Genomic DNA, 22,083 nt, shown 5'->3' on the forward strand with positions numbered 1-22,083 from the left:
TGGCGTGGGCGGACCGGCTGCCGCCCTGCCCCGAGGAGACGACCCTCGACGGGACTCCGGAGCAGCCCAACGTGAGCGCCTTCGCCGAAGGGGTCCCACCGATGCCAGGGAACCTCCCCTCCCTCTCCGCGCCTTTCTGGGGCGGGGTCTCGCCGAGGGAAGGGGCTGGAAGAGGGGCAGCCTGTGGGATGGGAAGGAGCGTCTCCCTGCGAGCCCCCTCTCTCCCAGAAATGGGTGTGGCTCCCTCCCACCCTCCAACCCCCACACCCCCCCGTCAAAACGGGGACAATTGGACAACATCCCGTGCATAGTGTCACATTCCAGTTTGACTAGTTGTGTGCATTATTACAGTGAGTTCCGTTATTCCTTATTTATTTTTTTATTGCATTGTTTAGGCTGGAAAGTTGCGACCCGCAGGCAACACGGTTGCGAGTTGTCTCGAAGAGGTGTTACCCAGGGTGAGTTGGTTTTGCAGAGGCTCCTGGTTTTTTCTACATCCCTTCTCTTTTGAAACTACCATTTGTTTCAGTGTTGGTTTTTGTCACATAGAATTATAGAGACTAGCTGGCAGGATTGAAAAACTCTTCTGGCAGTACATTTTCATTGCATGTGTTTTACGAAAGTCACCGTGCTTGCTTAGTTTGGACTAAATATAATTGTTTTACACAGTTTTTTCCTCTGGTAATACAATTAGAGTAATTGTTGGGAATTATTATTACTTTTGATGCAGGTTCTTCTTTACAGGGATGCCTGCCAGAATTGTGATTCTCACTGGCCCTTCCCCATGCCCCTGAAGAGTCAGAGGCTACTGAGACACAAATGGATCCTGTAAATAGCGGGTCTCCCTTTAAATGATAATTAAAAAAACCCCAACACAGTGGTTTAAATAATTTCCAAAATTGCTACACTGATGGTGTAATTGCTGTGAATCAGGTTCAAGGTTTCTGAAATTTATAAGTGTAAAATCTAGTTTTCATCACAAACATGTGAAGTAGCTGTTACCCAAATTAAAACTGGGGAGCATTGAAACTTAGCAATGCTGGTTTGATAAAATTTAGTCTGGGTTATTTTGACCTTATGCTCACAATATCAGCATCTGCAGGAGTATATGCATGTATTACAGCCCAAATCACTCTCATATTTTGTTCTTACATCTGGAATGACACAAATATCTGCAGTACTTTTTTCTTTCATTAATGTTTTGTGAATGTCTGGTGTAAACTTGTTTTTGCTTTGCCTTACATATAGCCCATTACTCCAACTGTTGTGCGAAAGTTTCGAAATACAACAGATCCAGCTCCTGGTGCTAAAATAATATTCTATGGCACAGCAAATGATCCTGATGTTGCATCGCACTTGACACATGGCATAAAGACAACCTCCAAACTCACTGTAAGAATGTGACTCATTTACTTTTGCTTAAGAATGAACCTCTTACGAGTGTTCTTAATGAAAGCAACTGATTTCCTCATAGTCAGGGATAAAGGTACATAGCTGAGTGATTTATAGTGCAGCATTTCACAGCCGTTATGAATTGCCTGAGTTCTGAGGTCAAATCATAGGATTTACTTAGCATTATTGAAATTGGAAGATATTTGAAGTTCAGTGACTGTTACCAGTAACATTATTTTTGTAGTGGCTACTGAATTATTAATTTCATTCCAAGATTTAAGTTAATGAACAGTCTTCTACCCATAATTTTTGCTGCTTGCTTCTTCTGGGTTACAGAGATAAAACCAGTTGAGCTCTTAGCAAAAGAGGTGTCTGAGAATGTGTTTACAATTTGGTGTAATTATTCTGTATGTTTTCTTACCTTTGGCTTGAAACTGATTTTTTTTAGCTAAAAAAGTGATGGTTTGGATATGTCAGACTATTTTGCATGTGTTCTTTAGAAATTATCTTTGTAATCTGTAATCAAACAACTGAAGAGATCATTGGTAGTTTTATCACACAGTTAGTGTTCATATCTCTAAAAACAGAAGTTGTGTTAGTAAAGTGCATTTTTATGAAGTAAGTCAGTCCTAGTATTAGAGGATGTTGAGTAGGACATTTATTAGGCATATCCAAAATGAAAGACAACCAGGTTTTGGTGTCCCTCCTTAGAAGTTTTTTGTTGAATGGATTGATCTGTTTAGCCTGTACTGTCTGTTGAAGACTTTGCATTACTAATTAAATATTAACTGGAGGAAGATTTGGAAGCCTCGTCAGTTTGCTAAGCATGGGTTTGGATCAATTGTACTTGCTACTACTTTTTTCAATATTTCTTCATATAATATTCAATGAGAGTCTAGTAATAAATCTTCTCTGGTGTCCCCATTACTTTGATGGATAGCCTGAAAAATCAGATCACTTTATTTTTGGTCATACTATAATTTGAGTATAGTTTCTAATATGTGCTAAGAAAAGAAAGATTGCAGTCAGGAAATGTATATATTAACAAGTGGAAAAACTAGCATAAAAATAAAAATATCTCACAATAAGTATTTTATTTAGCTGGAAATTTAGCATAGCATTGATTTATAGTGGTCTTATCTCAAGACACAGTTTTGGTTTGCAAATTGGTGGATAAAATTATCTCAGTGTAACCATGTAAGATCTCATTAGGACACTTATAAGCAAACTTTTGTTTGTGTGGATAGTCATAGTGATGTGTGAGTGATCAAAGTTTGTTGGTTTTCCTGCCTCTGGTGTTGTTTTTGATGTCTTCAGGTAGCTTCATTGATAAGTCCAGTTGCTAAAAGTGAATTTCAAGAAAGGATGCAAGACATGAAAGAAGCAATTTACTCCAGTAATCGTGAAGCACCTTTGGGTAGATCACATGATCAGTCTTCTAAATTACCTGAGGGCTTGGATATAATTAATACTACATTTGGAATAGAAGTCTTCAAAGGTAGGAAAATGTGCCATTAAAACATATTTCTTGTAAATACAAGATAACCTGCAATTTAATATCTAGCACATGCTCCATGATTCCAGCAACTCCATTTTAACAGAAGAGTTATTATATAACAGCTACTGAAAGGCCTAAAAATTTTTCAGTTACGATGAAGAAACAAGCAACTGAGAACATATGGTATCTAGTTGGGCTTTTGGCTTTCTTCCTGATCTGTCTTTATAGCCTGGGAGAACTGTTTAGGTAGCTGTCAACTTACCTTCCTTTTCCCAGCAACTCTAATAGGTCTAGTGAAAGAAACTTCCTTGACATGTGTATCTTTCTTCCATAGACTGGAGGAAATCACATCTGTGTTGCCCACGTAGCTTTCTTGCAAAAGTTCTGTACATCTGGGTTTCTGTGATTCTCTCCCTAGTCCCCTGTTACTAGATTGAATGTAGATTGACTAGAAATGTGGTGAGAAGTATCATTCTTCCACAGTATTAGCAACTTCTCTAACAAGATATTTTTTACAATTAAGAACCAACCAAGCAATACATCCACCCCCTTACCTCCCCCAACCATACATTATTTATTTGTTTTCAGATTTGTCAGCTGGAGAGGTTGTAAATCCATCAAAAACCTTTGAGGAGGTGGATAAAGAAGCGAGAGAAGGACATGATTTGTACATTCTGTCACATGAGGATTATTATGTGGGTAAGTTCAAAGGCTGATAAGAAACCCATAAAAAGTTCCTCTATGTGTGTTCAGTGCATACTGTATGCTATTTTTTAAGATATAAACTACTAATTTTAACCACTGTATTAATACAGTATAAATTATTAAAAAAATGTGAAAAAAATATGCAACTGACAGAGCATGATGTCAGTTTCTAGAACTGTCAATCACTTCATGATGGGCATTTAGAACAGCGTAAGAAGTTCATGGAGGAGTTGGAAGCCTGATTTCTTTTGGGTGCTGTTTGAAAAGCAAAATATTTCCAGGAAACTAGAAACTTACAGATGCCCTGGTTGCTTACTGAGTTTGGCATTGTCTATCCCACTGAAAGCAATCTCAGATTTAAAGTCACAGACTGTGAGCCCAACCCACTCCATTACATTCTCCTCTAGTTCCTCTCTTTCACCAGGATCCAAAAAGCATTTCAGAGCAGACAGACTTTCTGATGAGGAGCTTAGCAGTAGCATAAGAATTCCATGCTGCCATACAGCCACATGAAGCCCTTATTAGAAAACATGCAGTGAATAATATTTTTGAAAGTCCTAAATATAATTCTTTTTAAAAGGTGATTGAAAAGACCTTGAAGAAAAATAATGACCTTTTTTTCTGTGACAAAAGACCATAGCAAGAGTGTATCTGAAAATGCAGCACCTCAAAAACATTTTTGCATTTTTGAAAAACAATAAATCAGATGGTACACATTTCTGTTCAGGTATAGATATTACACAGCAATTTGTTTGCATGACCCTCACCACTTAGGCTACATTAGGTTTCATTTATTCTGTTGGGCTTGTCTTTAATCAGACATAAAAGAATATCCAACTGAAGCAGTTTTTGCTTTTTATTTTGCCTTTTATTTTCACTTTTGACAATGAGATTGTTCCTAACTACTCAATAAACAGGGGGAATGCATTTATCTTTAATTGGACGGGTTTGTTAGTTATTTGCTGTTGTTTCTTCATTGTTTTGTCTTAAGAATAAAGATACTGGGTACATTTTTCTTCCTGAGGTGTTTTACATAGGTTGAAATGCCTACTTTTTCTGCAGGGGAGCCAATCAATAGGAAGTATAACTCACACTTCGACAAGTCTTTTGTTTACGGAATGGAAACCCCTCACTATGAAGATGGGCGAAATACAGCTAAGACCTTAAATTGGGTCTTGGACCTGGATTCGTGAGTTGCAATGAGTTAACTAGTTAATTAATGGGATGAATTATCAGGAAGAGTGGGTTGCAAGGAGTTAACTAGTTAATTAATGGGATGAATTATCAGGAAGAGTGGGTCTTTGTATTGAAGGAAGCTGTACATCTCACAATCCTATCCTTAGCTGTATTGAACTGAATAGAAAATGCAAGGGGTGATTTTCAGAACAGTTTATCCAATCACTTTGACCATATAACAGCACTTGGCATGTCTTAAGCATTGTGTAAAGTCCTTTGATTTTAAGTAGCAAGATATTTTAATTACTAAGTTGAGAGAAGTTGCTGTTTTCTTTTAATATACAATAATATTTTAAAATATTATTGAAAAAGTCTTGAATATTTTTAAACAAATATATGCAGGAGTTATTTTCATAATTTGTAGGAAGAGAGCACCACACCTTGTGTCAAAACGAAGTGATGATTTCAAGGAAAAATACCAGCCTCTTGTTGGAAAAGCTTTTGATCCGTAAGTAAGCAAAGATACCTTCCAAGCACAAAATTCACTCACTTTTGCCATTTCTCCAGTATCTTTTTATGTCTTTTATCTTTTTATGGATAAAAAATATAACTGAGTGCTTCCAGTGCAGCACTCATTTAACAGAAAAGGACCTTCTACCTGCCCTAATTAGGCTGGTAAGTACACAAGTTACTAGTAAGGGCTGTACTGTGTCCGTGTAATGAAGTTAGATCTTACTGTTTAAGTGGTCTGTATCTGACAAGCACTCTTTAAAAGACATTTTTTCCCCCTGTATTTTGCAGTTAGGAAGGTTTGAAAGGACTGAAACATCTCACCTAATATTTTGGGATTTGGCCATTTTGCTTACTCTGACACTATTTTTGGTCTTCTTTGTTAAATCATTTGTTATCTCAATTTTATTACTTCCTTGGAAAAGGATGTGGAACTAAATTGTGTTAATACCTAGTAGCATTTACCAATCTCATCTCTCAGCTGAATCATCATAATGACTGAGGTTTATGAAGCAATCTGGAACAGTTTTGTAACGCTTAAGAAACACCATAGAAGTCATAAGGTACAGTGGGGTGAGGATCCAGGTATGCTGCAAATGTAGGGCTCCTGAATGTATCCAAAGGCAGTTGCTCTGGATTTCTGCAAAAATGTGTGAAAAACAGCATCGTTGACTTTGGTAGCAAAAGGTGATTTTAAACTCAAGATCCCAGACTTAAGTACATGTGAGGAGTGAACGCAAATACGAATCAGTTTCTCCTCTCCCCTTCCCTGTGTCCCAGCTTACTGTGGGACAGACCTGGAGCATGAGAACATGAGGCAGTGGGATCAGTCAGGGATGGGTTGCAGTGCAGCCTGAAACCAGCACTAATATTACAAGATAGATAAAGGCTAAACAAATCTTATTTAGTGAATTTTATGCCATCCACATCCTATGTGTGATATTAAAATTATAAAAGAAAAATATACATAGTAGTTTTTAGATTGCAGTGTTTTCATTTCTGTGTGTGGGTTTTTGTTTGGCTGGTTTGTTCTTTAGAACAAAGCACTGATTATCTTTTCAATTCTGATGGGGATTTTTGATTCAGATTACAGTTTTAATTATTTAATTATTAAAAATAAAATGAGCATTGCATCTTTTTCAAATTAAAAGAAGAATTAGTTCTTTAATGTCACAAACAGCATCTTCAATTCTGGTAAATAAAACTGATCCAAGTTTTCCACATGGATATGGGCTTGGTTGCTGGTTTTAGTAGACACAAAAATGCATGTGGAAAAGCAGAGATGTGATTCAATTTTTCCACCTTAGCCAAAAGTAGTTTATTTGAGATATTTCAGTTGGAGATTCTGTCTAAGTATTCCTATTATTTGACTACAAGGACTTTTCTCACACATTTCTATCATTTTCTTAGGAAAAAATAGCATTGAATGTTTTTCCTTCTAATGGGCATAAATGTTCAAAAAGTTAGTGTTTACTTTTGGCTGTGTTACATTACAAACAGTGAATATTCTAATCAGCTTTGTAAAAGGATGCTTTTCAGGAATGGTAGCTTTGAAATAAAGTCCTGATAAACAAATTTCAGGTGAACTATTTATATCGTCCCTAATTATATAATCACTTTTTCTAATAGTATCAGGGGTTCTATTTTGGCTATTAATAAACTGTTTGACAACTAACAAAGAATTGTTCTTATTGACAGTATAGCAGAAACTATGAATGTTCCCCCAGACCATACATTTGGATTGATAATCCCTCCAGAGGATGGTAAGTTCAAGAGCAGAATAAAATCCTATCTTGCTGAGGAAACTATGCTGAAGTAATTGCTGTTGGTTGTGTATATAGTTTTCCTAAAATCTTAAGATGCAAGGTACAAAAATTTATTGACAATAAATTTTTGGAATGAAAATTTGAGAGGATTTGAAGTTGCTAGTGGGAAAAAAACAAATGTCAGAAATAAAGAAGCTTTAGGTTTGGGATTATCATGATGGTGTGTTTTTTTCTTTTTTAAAGCCTTGTATCTGAATGTAACAAAATGGGAAACAGCAGAAACCCCTTATTATCATCAAAGTGACAAATTAAAATGGCTATTTAAATCAATTATGCATCTTCCCTCTCAATGATTTCTCAAGCACTTCTCTAAAAAGAGTAAAAGTAACAAGAAGTAAATAGGAATAATAAGTTCTTGAAGGTTGCGAGGAGATAGAAAACAGAGTAAAACTGTTAATTTTCATTATGACAAAATTTTGAAAGCTAGTCAACTCAAATAGTGTTGGGATTGATGATGTTTTAACATTATGTTTAACAACTAGGGAATACAGTCAATAATTGGGAAGCAAAAAAATGAAGTAGATCAAAGTTATCCAATTAATCTAGGCCAGAAAAAGCTTGTTCAAAGAGTGCATAAGCTTTTACATGTTTTTCTATGTAGTGTAATAAAGTTCATGCTATAAGGAAGAGCAGAAGAAGCTAAACAAAGGAATTCGTTATTAACAATTAGAAAATAATGCTTGTACATTGCTGTGAGAGGGGAATTAGGTGAGCTACTCATGTTTGTTACTGAACTCTGAATGAACTTGCACTCTAGAAAGTGACCTTGGCATCTTGGGGATTTGGATGAAGATTGTAGCTCAGTGTGCCAAAGTATTTAAAAATATTAATAAAGTTAGGATGCATAGAAAATGGGAACAGTAACATTAAAAAGTACATTGTCTTTCTAGAAACCAATGATATATCATTATCCAAAATACTACATTGACTCTCATAAGTATCTGAAACATGACAGACTGGAAGTGGTAGATTAATAGTGTATGTTCTTTTTTGCTCATTTATCTGGACATTGAGTAACAACTACTGATTTCAGAAGCTTTTGGAACCAGTGGATAGATTTGTGAAGCTACATTAAGATGTTCCAAAATTTTTGATATCAACTGTGTGTGAGTAGAGAGATAATGATATGGACCATTTGATCTTGTAATGAAATGGCTGTATCAGCTGTTCAGCAGTGCTGAAAATCAGCATCTTGAAACTGAAATTCTCCTTTCCTTAAGAATGCAAACTGGTTTTTTGTATATGTCTGTTTACTGTATATGCACAACTAATTGAGGAATTGTTCATTTTTACAGATGTTCATGGTCTTCTGCATGTCTGGGTTCCATGTGAGTTCCTCCGTGGGAAGGACAGAGAAAGAGTTATCTTGATTGCAGTTCGGCAGTGTTTGAAGAAAGCTAACTATGAGAATTTTGATCTGTTATTAGAAGCATTAAGACATTTTGATAAGGTTAGTGCTCTGAAAAAGATAAATGTAAAAGAATGTGTGACATTAGTGCTGCTGTGCTGTAGAGATACAGACATGAAGAAACATAAGCATAGCAAGGTAAATATGGATGAAGACTGTAACTGTGAAGACAACTTCATAGTTATTGTATGTTTCATCTGCTGTGATATGCTATATGGAATTAGACACAATAGTATTTGGAGCTTTTCATAGTACTATTTGCAATCTCCAGGCTAGAGGGAGCAAGAGACACACAAGCAGGAGTAATCTTAACAATTTTCGGACTTCAAAATCTGGCATTCCTTTGTAAAGGGAAAACAGTGGAAGGGATTATGTCCATATTTTTTTCCGAGCTTCACTTTTTGACTCAGTTGCCAAGCGTCAGAATTTCAGATCTTTTCTTTTTTTCTCTCTGGAGAAAAAAATTATAATTGACATTTCATATGTAACATTAATTGTAATATATACAGAATGATTGATGTCTTACTTTTGAAGACATCTTGGCTTTTCTTCAACATTTATTATTCGATTGTTATCTTGTCACAATATCCTGTCACACCTTTACTCTCAAATCACTGTATTATTTAAGTTGAAAATTACTTTTTGACACTTTCCTATTCATATTTCTTATTTTTAAAATACTTAGGGTTTATTTTTGTACTCAGCAATGTTATTCTTCTTGAAATGGTGTGTCTGGTGCTATTTGTAGATATGTATCTATATATCTGTATAAACACGTGTTTGTGTTTCTTTTGGTGAAGTTATTTTATGACGGCTGTTAGACAATGATAGAATATAACAACTGTTTTATTTTCTTCATAATAGAATGGTGATGGAATTATACACAAGGACAACCTACGAAAGATCTTTTTTCAGCTGAATGTGAATTTAGATGATGAACTCCTGGATTCCTTATTTGACTGTTGTGATTTGGATAAGGATGGTCTGATTAATTACCGGGACTTTGCAAACTTTCTGAACTGGAAAGATAAAAGGGGTGTTAAAGAGTTTGAAGAAAAAATAATTACAAAAGGTAGATGCCTTAATACTGGGAAATTGTGGGGCTGATCTTGTTCTTAGAATAGCTGTTGAAAGGATGTTGCTGTTGTAACCTAGGTGCTCCTTTAGAAGAGTAGGATTTAGAGAGTGCATTTACCTTGCTAACCACCAGCAGAGTCTCAGGTACAGATGTGTTTCAGAATCCTGGAGCTCTGTGTTGCAGAATGAAATTGTCACTGGGAAGTTTCCTTAATACTACAGATCAAGAGAAAGTAAAACATCTCCTAGAAGTGCTATCAGAAATGCAAATGAATTATGTTACCTCCTTCACAGTTCTTCAAGCAAAGTTTTTTGCCTCTTATTTTATAATGTGTTGATAATATATCTTGGCTGTACCGTAACTTTTGTATATAGGGAAAAAATTAGATGCCTATCTTCCCAAAGACACAAAGAAAGATGATGAACCACTGTTGAAGCTGGAAGATCTCATGTTAAAAGAACCAGGAAGCTCAGCAAAGATGCCAAAACAGCTTACAAGATCAACAGACTGTGTCTACACAAATTATCGAACATCATCTTCTCAGTACAATGCTGTAGTAGGTGGTATCCCTACATCCTGTAAGTACAGTGGACTGTGCTACTCACTTCTGAGCATTATTTAGGACAAAATCAGGAGCAAAGTTTAAAAGTATTGCTACAGGTTCTACTAATGTACAATATTGAATTAATTTATCTAAGCTGAGTCTTTTAAGATAGGGGCTTGGAATTTGGAAGGGATAGTCTATTCAAAACATTGAAGTTAATCTAGATGTCTTTGAGAAATTATGCTAGTAATTTTGGGAGAACCATATCTCCTTGGAATCACCTAAAATACTTTCCGCTGGAAATACTAAGTAAGTAAGTTCTGGTACATAACGGCAAGATTCCCTGTTTTCATGCTTCGTGATGTAGCTGAAGCCAGGTTTTCTAAAAATGAGAAAAAAGACACAAGGAAGAAAATTATATAACTTGTTATTGAACCTATGTCAAGCATCACATTTCTTCTTATTTCATGCAAAATGTTTTATCCTCCCTGGCACTATCTACCCATGCTGCCTGTTGATTGATTTTCACAGGTTATCCATTGTGTGGTATTCCAACAATTCGTTCAGATATTCCTGCTCCTCGAATTCGCCGCCTCAGTGACACAACTAATTATGGTGACCAGGGCAATAGTTTTTCAATATTGTTCCCTTCTGTCTTCAGTCAAAAGGGAGTATATGAAAGAGATCTTTTAAAAAAGAGACCAAAGGCAGAGGTATAGTGAATTCCTTCAGAATATTCTTCCAAGATAATTGTTCTGCTAGCCATGTGGGAGTGGGCAGTCATATTATCAAGTAAACAGGTTGTAAAATTCATAGTGCAGCATTACCATCTTGCTTAACATCCATTCAGCTGTCTGAAAAGTATGTACTCTTCACATTCTAAATTATTCATAAAGATGGTAGATGTTGATTTTATTGAGATCCAACATATTCAAATTTCTGAGCAAGGTCTTAAGCAACATGGTTTAATAGTAAAGTTAGCCCTGCTTTGATTATCTCATTGGAGGGATGATGTCCAGAGATCTCTTCCAACCTAAGTTATTCTATGATTCCATGAGATGTCTTAAAAAGCCCCAAAATAAGATTTTTAGCTGTATAAAAATAATTTCTATCACAGAGGGATGTTTAGTGGAAAATTTTGGCAAGAACATCTCAGACAAACTTGGCAGGTTTTGCTAATGGCAAATTCAGCAAACCACTTGAAAGCACCTTTTAAGTGCTCTGCTGAGTCACAGTCGTAGAAGTACAAAGGATTTGTACAGTGCTGGAGGACATTGGGAGTCACACAGCAATGCTGTGTTGTCTCATAATTCTGAAGAGGAAGATGGGATGTGAGACTCTAGGGACTTACTTGGGGACTTCCATAGTTTTTCTGTCTGATATCTCTGCAGGGTGCTGCCACTCTGTTTCCTCACAGACCAGAGTTTCTCCCACATAAATACTAAAACAACTTTGCTGCTTCTTCTTCAGTATTATTTACCACTTTGTTTTTACATTTTTTATGCAATTTATAGTGAAAAAATACTAAGAGAGAGCTTCATTACTTGAAGTACAATTTATTAGACAGTTGTAATGAAATGTGAAATTCCAATCTAAAATGAGAAAAGAAGCCATGACAACCTCTTCCTCTCTACTACTCATTATATTAAATATTCAGCAGTCATGTTTGAAAGTGGTTCTGGAACTCGAATATATATTTTACAGAAAAGAATGTTGCTAGTTAGTGACTGGGGGCAAAAGGTGTGGTGTCATGTTCATAAAACACCTTGTCAGAATGTTGTGTACATGAGCATTTACCACTTTATAATCTAGCTCTGAAAGCAGGAAATGTGTTTGTGCAGCATATATCTATAACATGTCCTGAGATGTCATACTCTGCTGTAGACTATACCAGCTATAGAGAATTCAGTGCAGAACTACCTCTGAGTCTGTTAAAACACCCTATGTTCATGTCTGTTTGGGAATTTTATGATTATTGTTTTGATGTATAATTAATGTTTTCAAAAATTTCATAGTTAATGAAATTATTATATGATTGTGTGATATTATTGTTAAATGATAGCCCGGAGTAATTTAATACTAATAGTTTTTGTATACACTGGTGAAAATGAATGCAAATTCTGACTATAAAACAGTTTCATGAGGTGACTCATCATGTTACAAAAGAACAAAATAGTTCTTGGGTTTGCTGTTTTCTTCACTGAAATTCTCTCCAGTCTGTTGAATAGAAGTTATGTAACTGAGGAATAGTGTGTAATTTATATGCCGCATGATCATGTTGATCACAGCTGAGAGTGAGTTTTATCCTGCCTGCACACAATAGTCTGTGGTTTGGTCAGTGATGATTTTACAGCAGTTGATGAGTCCGGACAGAGCTCTCTCTTATAAATGTGGTGAAGCCAAATTATGAGAGCATGTAGTCCTTTATTCTCCCTGCAGTGGTATCCTGTGATGGAATATTGCTTTTAGTTTAACTTCTACATTTCACTAGCTCATTGAAAACATTGGATCATTGGTTTGTTTTACTTGTGGGTAATATGATTGATATAACTGGAACAACACCTATGCTTAAAGATGCAAAATTCAGTCTCTTTTTTCCTCCTGCAATTTCAGCTTGCATGAACTCTCATAGGTTTATTGGCTAAGATGAAGCTGAAGACTTGCTGTACTGGGGTCAGGCCTATATTTATACAAAAGACAGTTTTAAAGGAAGATGATCAACGAGGTTGATTGGACTGTGTTAAAGGTCTTTTTCAATGCATGCATAAAATCTCCATAGTATAAATGTAACACACACATACACACACATATACGATACAATTGAAGATGCCAAATATTTACTGTTACTAATAGAAACACAGGGCACATCAATATTCTTCTAAAGGTACCTTTCTCTGATGAGTCAACAGGTCAGTGTAAGGAGGCATGCAACAGGAAGCAACCAAGTGAGAAAGTATGGAAAAAAATCCCTTCTGCTGAATTATTCTGGTGTAAAATTATAGCAAGGCCCAAAGTTGATGTGGGCCATTTCATTTTAGTCACTTCACCAGCTTATCTATACCAGCTGATGATCTTGTGTATAGTACTCTTGCTGTGAAATGCAGATAATAATATATTCTGATTTGTGCTGGTAACTGCAGACAGCAAAAATAGAGTGGATAAACAGAACTAGTTTTAGAGCTTTTAAAAAACATTTACTTTTCCCTGAGTCTTCTGTGTTGAAGTAGTGCACCAACATTACTTCATTAATTACAGACAATTTTGTAAAGCTTTCATTGCAATAATATTCAGATTTACTTAAATAGGAACTTCTTTGGTTAAGGATGAAAGATGTGGTCTGTAGTTTTACTTTAAGAGTGGGAAAATATTCTGTGGAAAATAGAGATTGCTAAGTATGTAAAAGCCAGATGCTGTATAGTTTAACAAAATGCTGACCAGAATTACATGAATTGTATTATTTTGTATTATTTTTGTAGATTAAACAAATTCTCCACAATACTGGCATGAATGTTGCAGATGAAAGGTTTGAAGAAATATGGAAGAAAGTGTGTACGAAACATGAGATAAAAGAGCTTTGTGATTGTGAAGAAAGTATGTGGAATATAATGAATAAGATACATGAATCACGCATAAAATTCTAGTCTCTGATTCTGCTCTCTGGGCATTGCTTTTATTTGACATCAGTCATAGTTCTGATGCTGAATAAACAATAAATATTTATATGTGTATTTGTATGTGTGTTGTCTTTCTAAATAGTGGGTTCACCACATATATATGAATCTTTGTAGTTGGTAGGAACTGGTATCCGTGCTTGTAAATGTAATACAAATATTTATCTTATATTCCATTTTGCATTTTTAATTTTTTTTCTCTTATGAGTGGAAAGACACTTTTGAAAGTACTAAAGATAAATGTTTCAGATATTCAAGACCTCTCAAAGATTATTATCATATAATGGCATTTTGCCTTTCTTCTTATGTTCCATAATTCTTGTCAACAGAGATCTGATTGTGGCAAAGTATTTGAGACGTTTAAAAGTTCATGTGAGAAAGTGCTTTACAGTAAAATAGTAAGGAAGCTACACAGCAATAGGTGTGGGATCTAAAGTGTTGTCGTGAAATAGACTCCATTAAAACCAATAGGTTAAGAAGTCCAGAAATGAATGTCCATTGTGTGGCAGAGGGCTCCTATTCTTTATGCAAGCTTATGACTATTAATAGTATCCAGCTTTCATAATCAAGAAAAAAGAATGGATATTTAGAGGTGTTTATGAGAGCTCAGGCTGGGTAGTCAGAAAAGTTTGTCAGGGCTTTCAGAGGGCCAACTGTTCATCTGTGACCAATGTGGTTCCTTGGGAAGAGGGAGAGTCATAAATGGAAAACACTTGAGGATCATTATGCAAATCTCAATGAATATATATAAAGTCCAATAAGAATAAACAATGGAAAGCAAATAATACTAAAATATGCAACCGTGAGTTGGAATGTTCACTCTTCTACTACAGTAGTGAACTTTGGTATAAAACAGTGGAAATTGTTCATTATGAACAATGAGAAATATTACTTCTAGACTTTCAAATTCAAAAGAAAGATCCTTGCCCAATGTAAGCTTAACATACAGGATTTCCAGAAGGATGTTACTTTGTCACCTATTGGTTCTTTAACTACCTTAAAAAGATTTGGAGAACATTGCCAGCCAAAAGTGTTACTGAGTTCTACAATGAAAGTAAAGGTTCTGTTGTGTTAAATACTAGAAATTCATGAAATGCCAGCTTAAAATTTCACTATAACATACTCCTCACATGATTGTTAAGATTTCTCTTTTGCCTGTGTTTAAGGAGCTGGTCATTTCCATGTAACTGTCTTGTTCCATGAAATCCACAAGCCAGACTCTTCTGTAGCGTTAGTAGTAGCTGTCTTACATCAAGTAGAAAGAATTTGCTTTCTGCTATCTCCAGGGAGCAGGTGGTGGAAATGGTGCTTGATGAAGGCAACTTGTTTCCTGCTGTGAATGAATGTTGTTCTGCACTGTTGCTGCTTTGCCTCCCCATCCTTCTGGAGCTCTCTGCATGTACTGAGAAGCATGCAAGAGGCAGACTGAATGTCCCAACTGGAGTCATGACAGAAAGATAAATGTATGGCTAATTTAAATTGAATTTATTATGTTAGGATTTTACCACCTTCAGTGAAATCCCCTAAAGCTGCTTTTCTGCTCATATTATGTGGGAGGGAAGAATCCTTTACCTTTGTTGCAGCAAACTTTCAAAAGCATTGGAAAGAATTACTTTAGAAAAAATGACATATTTTTCTTCTTCAATAGAAGATTCGAGATGAAAGATTCAAGCTCACTTCATGGAAAAATTAAAAAAACAATTACTGAATCTGTGTGTATGTATGCATACGTATATGTATGAGATCTGTTGTGTTTGTTCAGCAACTTGAAATTCTGTGAACTATCTTTTTTTTAATCTACTGTAAAGATACTCACTTGCACTCCTCTACTTTCAGTAGAATATCTTCCTTTGTCAATGAAATGGACCTAATGTTGTTCTTGGTCAGTCTGCTAAGCGAGTTCCAAATAAAGAAGACTGATAAATCATGGTTTAGTTTTTTGTCAGTATATTTGTAACCAGAGACTAAAGATTTTCTTGCAAGTTTGGGTTTGAAATTAACTCTCTGAAGCTTTAAATTATTAATTACTGAAAAGAGCTGTAAATTCTGCTCGTCGGTGCTTGTTTTTTGTCATGATATTCATTAGGAGGCCCCTGAAAGATTTAATCACTGTGACACAGCAACTTCTCAGGAGTTCCCCAATCCTTTTGCTTCCTTTTGTTAAATGCTTTGCATACACAGAGCTTTGGTGCAGATTTTTGTGTTTCATTTCTGTTTGGCTTCCCAACATGTGAATTCAATGATGGTTTTTTGGGCTTTATAGCTGCAAGTTGTGTTCTGTTATTTTTATGGTTCCCTCAATATATTCCAAATGACAGAAAATAAAAGGTTTGCTTTCTTCTATATTTCAGTGTGATTCTAGGTATGGAGCTAATGTAACTAGGACAGCACACTACCTTGCACTAACCTGGGGGCTGCATCCAAGGCAAAGTTTTCGGGAAGAGTTGTGAAAACAACTCAAAAGGCATGTGTTTTAAGACTAAGTGTGTAAATTTAGGGCTTGAGGCAATGTATTCTGTTAACAGTTATATTAAAAAATTGCATGTTGACTGAGATTGGGGACAAAACTAGTTAACAGCAAATTGTAGCAAAGGTAAATATTTTGTTAAAGATCGGTAAGTTCTAGACATTTTGTGTCAAATTTTCATAATGGAATTTTCCATAAAAGTAGACACTGGATAAAAGACACAACACTTTCAGATACTATGTGCATTATTTCTCCATTAATCTCTGTTTCACTGTGGTGATTATTCCAAAGAATAATGTATTTAATAATGATGTGTTTTGAATTGGTTCTGTCAAATGAACAAAGTTCATTTTAGAGAGATGTATTGGTTTCCAGGAACAGAGCAACGAGATCTTCCTATATACGGAGATAGAGGCCAGGGTTTGCTGCTCCCCAAAAGCCATGACAGGGAAACTGACTTTTGATACCTAAACACACCTGTAAAAGATAAGGTTAAAGATTTGAATGTGCAAAATTACTTTTTATTCATTCTGTATTTCTGGCTCTTAATCTTTAGAATGTGAGTATTAGCATATATTAGAATGTGACTATGAATGTACAGCTAGTATGACTTATTTGGCAGTGACTTGCGCTCAGTAAAGCAGGTGTTGGACTCGACTATTCTGTTATTATTACTGTTATTATTTCAGTTCTCTAATGAAAAAAATCATCTGTACAATGACTTTTATTTGACATGCTGGAAGATCCAGCCCACTGTCTTCTATAGAAATGTATGTACAAATAAATGCAGACCTTTCCTTAATATTATTATGAGATAACATTAATGTATCTGTCTTAAAAAGATGTAGTATTTTTTTTCCTGTACATCAAGAATTACTGGTTTTCAGTGATTTATCTGATCAAGTAATTCCTGGTCCTTGAACTCATTCCTTGAAGTGAATGGCCAGTTTTGTTTATTTGGTTTGGTTTCTAAACAGCTGTATGTAATTATTTGTGTGCTAAATGGAATGCTAATAATCTTATACTAAGAAGAGTACTTCAAATGGGTGTCTAAGCAGAAAAGGTACTGGGGAAAAGTGCCTAGAAAGATGACTAAAGTCTTTGTTTTGTCAACAGATATGAGCAGGTAGGATGTTTTTGGAATGACTTATAGAGCCTAATTATGTTTGCCATTAGGATGCATTTCTTTGGACACTACTTACTTGCATTTGACAGTCTGTCACGGAGCACCATCTGCCTGCGTGGCTTCACCTTGCTGGATGGCCAGAGAGCTTTTCTAGCAGCTGGGTACATGTTTAGGCACGCCAGAGAAACAATAAATGCTACCATGGTTGAGTAGTTCCAATAGGATCTATATTTCTTTACTACTCTTTAAATACCCTACTAATTTTGAAGATGCATGCAGAGGTTATGCAAACCTGTAGGAAAGATTTTGGAATCTTTGATCAGGATTAATCTGCCAGGGAGGAGGTAGTTAAAACAGTCTCCACTGTGCTCTGATTTCCTAAGACAAGTGCTTGCTGATTTCTGCCAGATGTGTGTGGCTTCTCTGAGGCCTGGAGGAGGTAGAGAACTTGTGTATCCTGGGTCCACATTCCTACTTCCAAATGTGGAAATTTACATTCCTGGGGACACAGATATGCGCAGCTGTGTTCTGAGATGATACCCTGGGAGATGAAGTGTTAAATTCTGTAATAAAACCAAAGAGTAGATCTGCTATATTCTGCATGTTTTCAGAGCTCACTCCTCATTCCAGGGCCTAGATAGAGATGAAAATGGCAAAACCAAGACCTAATCTGAAAAAAAAAAAGAGGACCTGAGTACCACTGACAGGTTTTAGTCATGTGGCTTTTGTGAAAGCCACTTCCTCTAGTGATAAGGATCATGTATTCTGTACCCTAAAAAAATAATCCTGTGCATGGGGTATGTTTACTAGATAAGGTTCTACCACACAATCAGATCAAGAGCAGACAGAGGAGCTTAAGAACATGTACTTCTAGAAATAGCTTTTCTATAAGCCTTGACATTTTCTGCAGATTCTAGAAACTGTCAAGTACTTATTTGAATCTGGGGTGGAACAAAGGACTGAAGCAAGAGCAGAAGGGTTTTCAAATGGTACCAGTTAATCACAGGGTGATTTTTTTTTTGGTGGTAGTTTTCAACAGATTTTAGAGACCCGACATACACACCATATGACTGGTTCACTAAAAGTGTGTTCCCCAGTGAGTGACAAGGCTGAATGCACGACAAAATTTAGAGCTTTTTGCTTGTGAGCAATGAATATAACGTAAGAGTATAATGAGTATCTGCACAGGGCAGCACAGAGGTTCTGTCTAGCCCAGTGTGCCAACTGGCAGTGGTCAAAAATGTGTTTATGGAGAAGTAGCCCATCAGGGCAAATGTTTCAATGTTTCTTCCAAGCAGTCTCCCAGTGTTTCAACCACTCGAGCCTCAAGTGTTTGAAAAGAAGGAAGAACTTGTCTGAAAAGCATGTATTTTTCTTACATTCAATGATCTTAAACACATATCTCTTCATAAACTTCCCCAGTGCGCCCTTGAAACTTTGGGATGCTCTAGCCTCTACAACATCTTTTGTCATGGAATTGCATAGCTTTAGCAATACACTGAACAGAAAACCTAGCTCCTTTTCTTCTTTTAAAACTCCTTTCTAAGGGCTTGATATAACGCAATCAGTCTATTTGAAGAAACAACAAGCAAATCAATTTCCAAATGCTGTCAGAGATACAGACATTTATAGACCTTTGTCACATCCTTCCTAAGTCTGGACTGGGGACTGCTTGCTTACCTATTGCCTGCATAGAAATTATTCCTCAGTGTTCTTTTGACAGGTTATCTTTTTCTGAGATGTTTCTGATTCTGCAGCACATTTTCTGAGGTACCATGAACATGGATTTAAATGTGCAGACAGGAGCTTTCTCTGCACGGTCAGTTTATTTCCCTCAGTAACAGCGTTAGGAATAACTACTGTATTTCAAACACGGAAGCAGGGGCAGTTTCAAAGGTGTACAGTGATTTTGCACTGAGTCAGAAATCCTTGCTGAGGGCAACAACCATGTAATATATTGTATGCTTACTGCAAACATAGTTCCCCATGACCTGCTTTGCTCTTACATACTGACTCAAGTGGATTTGATTCCAGGTTGTGTGTTGCTTGGAGAACAGAACTTGGTTCATTTTATACACCTGGACAGTCTACGTGTTTTCTTTCATAAAAGATGTAGGATGTGTAGGATGGAAGATGAAGCCTACAATTAAACTGGTTTTGCTTTAATAAATACTCTGTTGTTGTTCAGTTGCAGTGGGAATGTAGACTAGTTCTATCTCTGTATTTATTGGTCTTCTTATTCCAGTGGATTTATATCGATAACAAAATATCACTCGTATGATGTTTAGCTCAAAGGACAGTCCTGCTCAAAGCCCAATGTGAATGGATTCCAGACTTCTGATCTCTCAATAAGAATTCTTTTGGAATGCTTATTTGCACCAACTTTAGAATGGAGAGCATTACAAAGACTTTCTGAGGGAAAAAACAAGCTGGTGATTAATTACCTCATTTGAACTGGGCTTAAATTGCAGTTAAAATAGTAATATGATGAATAGGGATGTAGGATTGGAGGGGTTTTTGTTTGGTTTGTTTTGATTTTGGTTTTTTTCAAGTCCTCTTTTGTCCTTATTCTACAGGTAGGGAAACAAAGACTCATATTACCATATTTTTTGAGAAGTACTAAATGTATTTGTAGCTGTGCAGCTGTCTACCAAAGACAGTAGGCAACTGTCTCTGTTATATGCAGGCATATAATTGTCTGTCACAGACCTGATTTTCTTCTCTAATTTAATCACACAGGTGACTAAGTCAAGCCTTGTTAAACCACCAGTAAACCCTTATTAAACCACCATCATCAATGTTTAATATATCCTTGCTTAAGAGAGTACACAGGTCACCTCTCAAGTTGCTTTGATGTGAAATCTAATGCCAGTAGCAGAGGGATAAGAATGAGACCAAAAGCTTGGATTTCATGCCACGTATTTACCGTTCGAATAATAGCTGTTGTTCTTGAAGCTGTGTTTGTTTGTGTTGGATTTGTTGTTGTTTTGTTATTTTGTATTGGTGGAAACAATATCAGTAGCCTGAGTATGTTGTCACAGAAAGTGCTGGTACTTTGTTACTGACTCATTTTTTGCTTCATTTCCCACCATTTATTGTGTTTGTCAGCTTTTCTGTTCAGACAATTTACTTTGGGCTTGTGAGATTGACAGAGCTGGAACACACAGCCTAACAGTGTTTGCAGGTGGTCAGAGATGTGCTAACAGTGTTCCAGTGTCATGATTACTGGTCTTATTATTCGAGAACAAAAAGAACTGAAAGATTACTCAATAAAATTCTGCATAACGAATATTTGTTTGCAAAACTAGGCATGGTTCAGATGAGTGATGAGTGTTTCCCTTTCCACTGCTGCTTCACTGGAGAATTAGGGAAGCAGAGTACTATCCTGGAAAGAGCTTTGCATGAATTGAAGATTTTCTGGCCCTGGGGCTTGAAAGATGTCAAGTGTCATGTCAAATTCTCCCTCTGGTTAACAGTTAATGGAATTGGTTGGGAAAACTGACTCTGTTTGGAATGAAAGGAAAATAAATTAATTGTTTTGTATGCTGTTACACAGTTCCTGTGGATTATTTTCTTCTTAAATGCAAAACCAAACCAACCAAACAAAAAAGAACGTGGGGGAAAAGAGTGTTTCCTTTTTAATTTTGTTCCACTGGACAAGTAGAAAAAACACAATAAGAAAAAAAATAAGAGAATGTTGGGAAATTGGAAATGAGTAGTATATGAAAAGAGAAGAAAAACGTGCATCAAAAGGACTTTTTTCGTTTTTCTTTGATAAGAAGAACAAAAGTATGAAAAGACTTTTCAGTCAACTCCATCCATTTCTGCTGAAGAGACTACATGGAAGAAAGATGTGATTCCCTAAAGGGAAATTCCTGATAGGACATTGAACCTTTCTTGAAATATAACAAGGGGTTTGAGAGAAAAACATACTGTAGCTGTCTGTAGAGTGGTAGTTTTTCTACAGTATTAAAAGATGTTTTGAAACATTGAGAGGAAGGTTGTGTATTGGATTGTATGACAGCAGTGTGCCAGTACAGAGTGTGCCTGATTCTTTATTTTGAATGACTGTATAAATATAATAATAAGTCACCATTCTTCCCTAAGTTGTTAGTCATGCAATAGAAGTACGGTATTTTATTATTCTCTTTAATTTCCTTGGAAACTGTAGGAATATCAATAATTATCGCTTTATTGAGTGACTGCTGTTGGGGTGATGTAGAAAATATACTTGCCTAAATATTTTGTAGTGTTTCATACAAGTGGGAGGATATATTGTATTGCTTCAAATCCACTTTCCTGTCAGAACTGAGAGCTGCAACCACTGCATTTCTGACAAGCAACCCATTTGTTTGAATTTCTAGATGTCATTCACATCTTTAGTTCCAGGATTCCAAGTTAGTAATGATATTCTGGAATGGTGAGTCATACAAAATGGTTTTACCCAGCATTTTAGAGTATATTTCATTTTAAACATAACTATTATGGTGATTGAGATTTGTATTTGTGAGATAGGATCATTGGTGATATTAAGCACAAGGTCTTTCTGTCTTTCTCCTTAACTGCAGGCAATCTATTGAAGCATCAACTTTCCTAAAGATTCCTTCACATTAAACAGAAGGAAAGATGTGCAGTTACCTGGCAGTTGGGTTTCTCAAATATTTTTCTCACGATTCAAAGAC

The 22,083-nt window shown here is 36.0% G+C and overlaps 1 protein-coding gene across 1 annotated transcript in view; it reads left to right on the forward strand.

Moving 5' to 3' along the window:
• EFHB (EF-hand domain family member B) overlaps positions 1 to 13,865 on the forward strand; it is a 15,274-nt gene extending 1,409 nt beyond the window's left edge. The window contains exons 2-13 of the mRNA XM_017732135.1: positions 396 to 458; positions 1,249 to 1,392; positions 2,710 to 2,890; positions 3,479 to 3,589; positions 4,658 to 4,784; positions 5,196 to 5,279; positions 6,980 to 7,044; positions 8,403 to 8,557; positions 9,380 to 9,587; positions 9,968 to 10,171; positions 10,669 to 10,850; positions 13,614 to 13,865. Of these exons, the coding sequence (XP_017587624.1) occupies positions 396 to 458; positions 1,249 to 1,392; positions 2,710 to 2,890; positions 3,479 to 3,589; positions 4,658 to 4,784; positions 5,196 to 5,279; positions 6,980 to 7,044; positions 8,403 to 8,557; positions 9,380 to 9,587; positions 9,968 to 10,171; positions 10,669 to 10,850; positions 13,614 to 13,778 (1,689 nt within the window). The 3' untranslated portion in view covers positions 13,779 to 13,865. The remainder of the gene's footprint in view (positions 1 to 395; positions 459 to 1,248; positions 1,393 to 2,709; positions 2,891 to 3,478; positions 3,590 to 4,657; positions 4,785 to 5,195; positions 5,280 to 6,979; positions 7,045 to 8,402; positions 8,558 to 9,379; positions 9,588 to 9,967; positions 10,172 to 10,668; positions 10,851 to 13,613) is intronic.
• The last annotated feature ends 8,218 nt before the right edge of the window (positions 13,866 to 22,083 follow it).

Source organism: Corvus brachyrhynchos, unplaced genomic scaffold, assembly GCF_000691975.1.
Source record: "Corvus brachyrhynchos isolate BGI_N302 unplaced genomic scaffold, ASM69197v1 scaffold53, whole genome shotgun sequence".
Taxonomy (NCBI): domain Eukaryota; kingdom Metazoa; phylum Chordata; class Aves; order Passeriformes; family Corvidae; genus Corvus; species Corvus brachyrhynchos.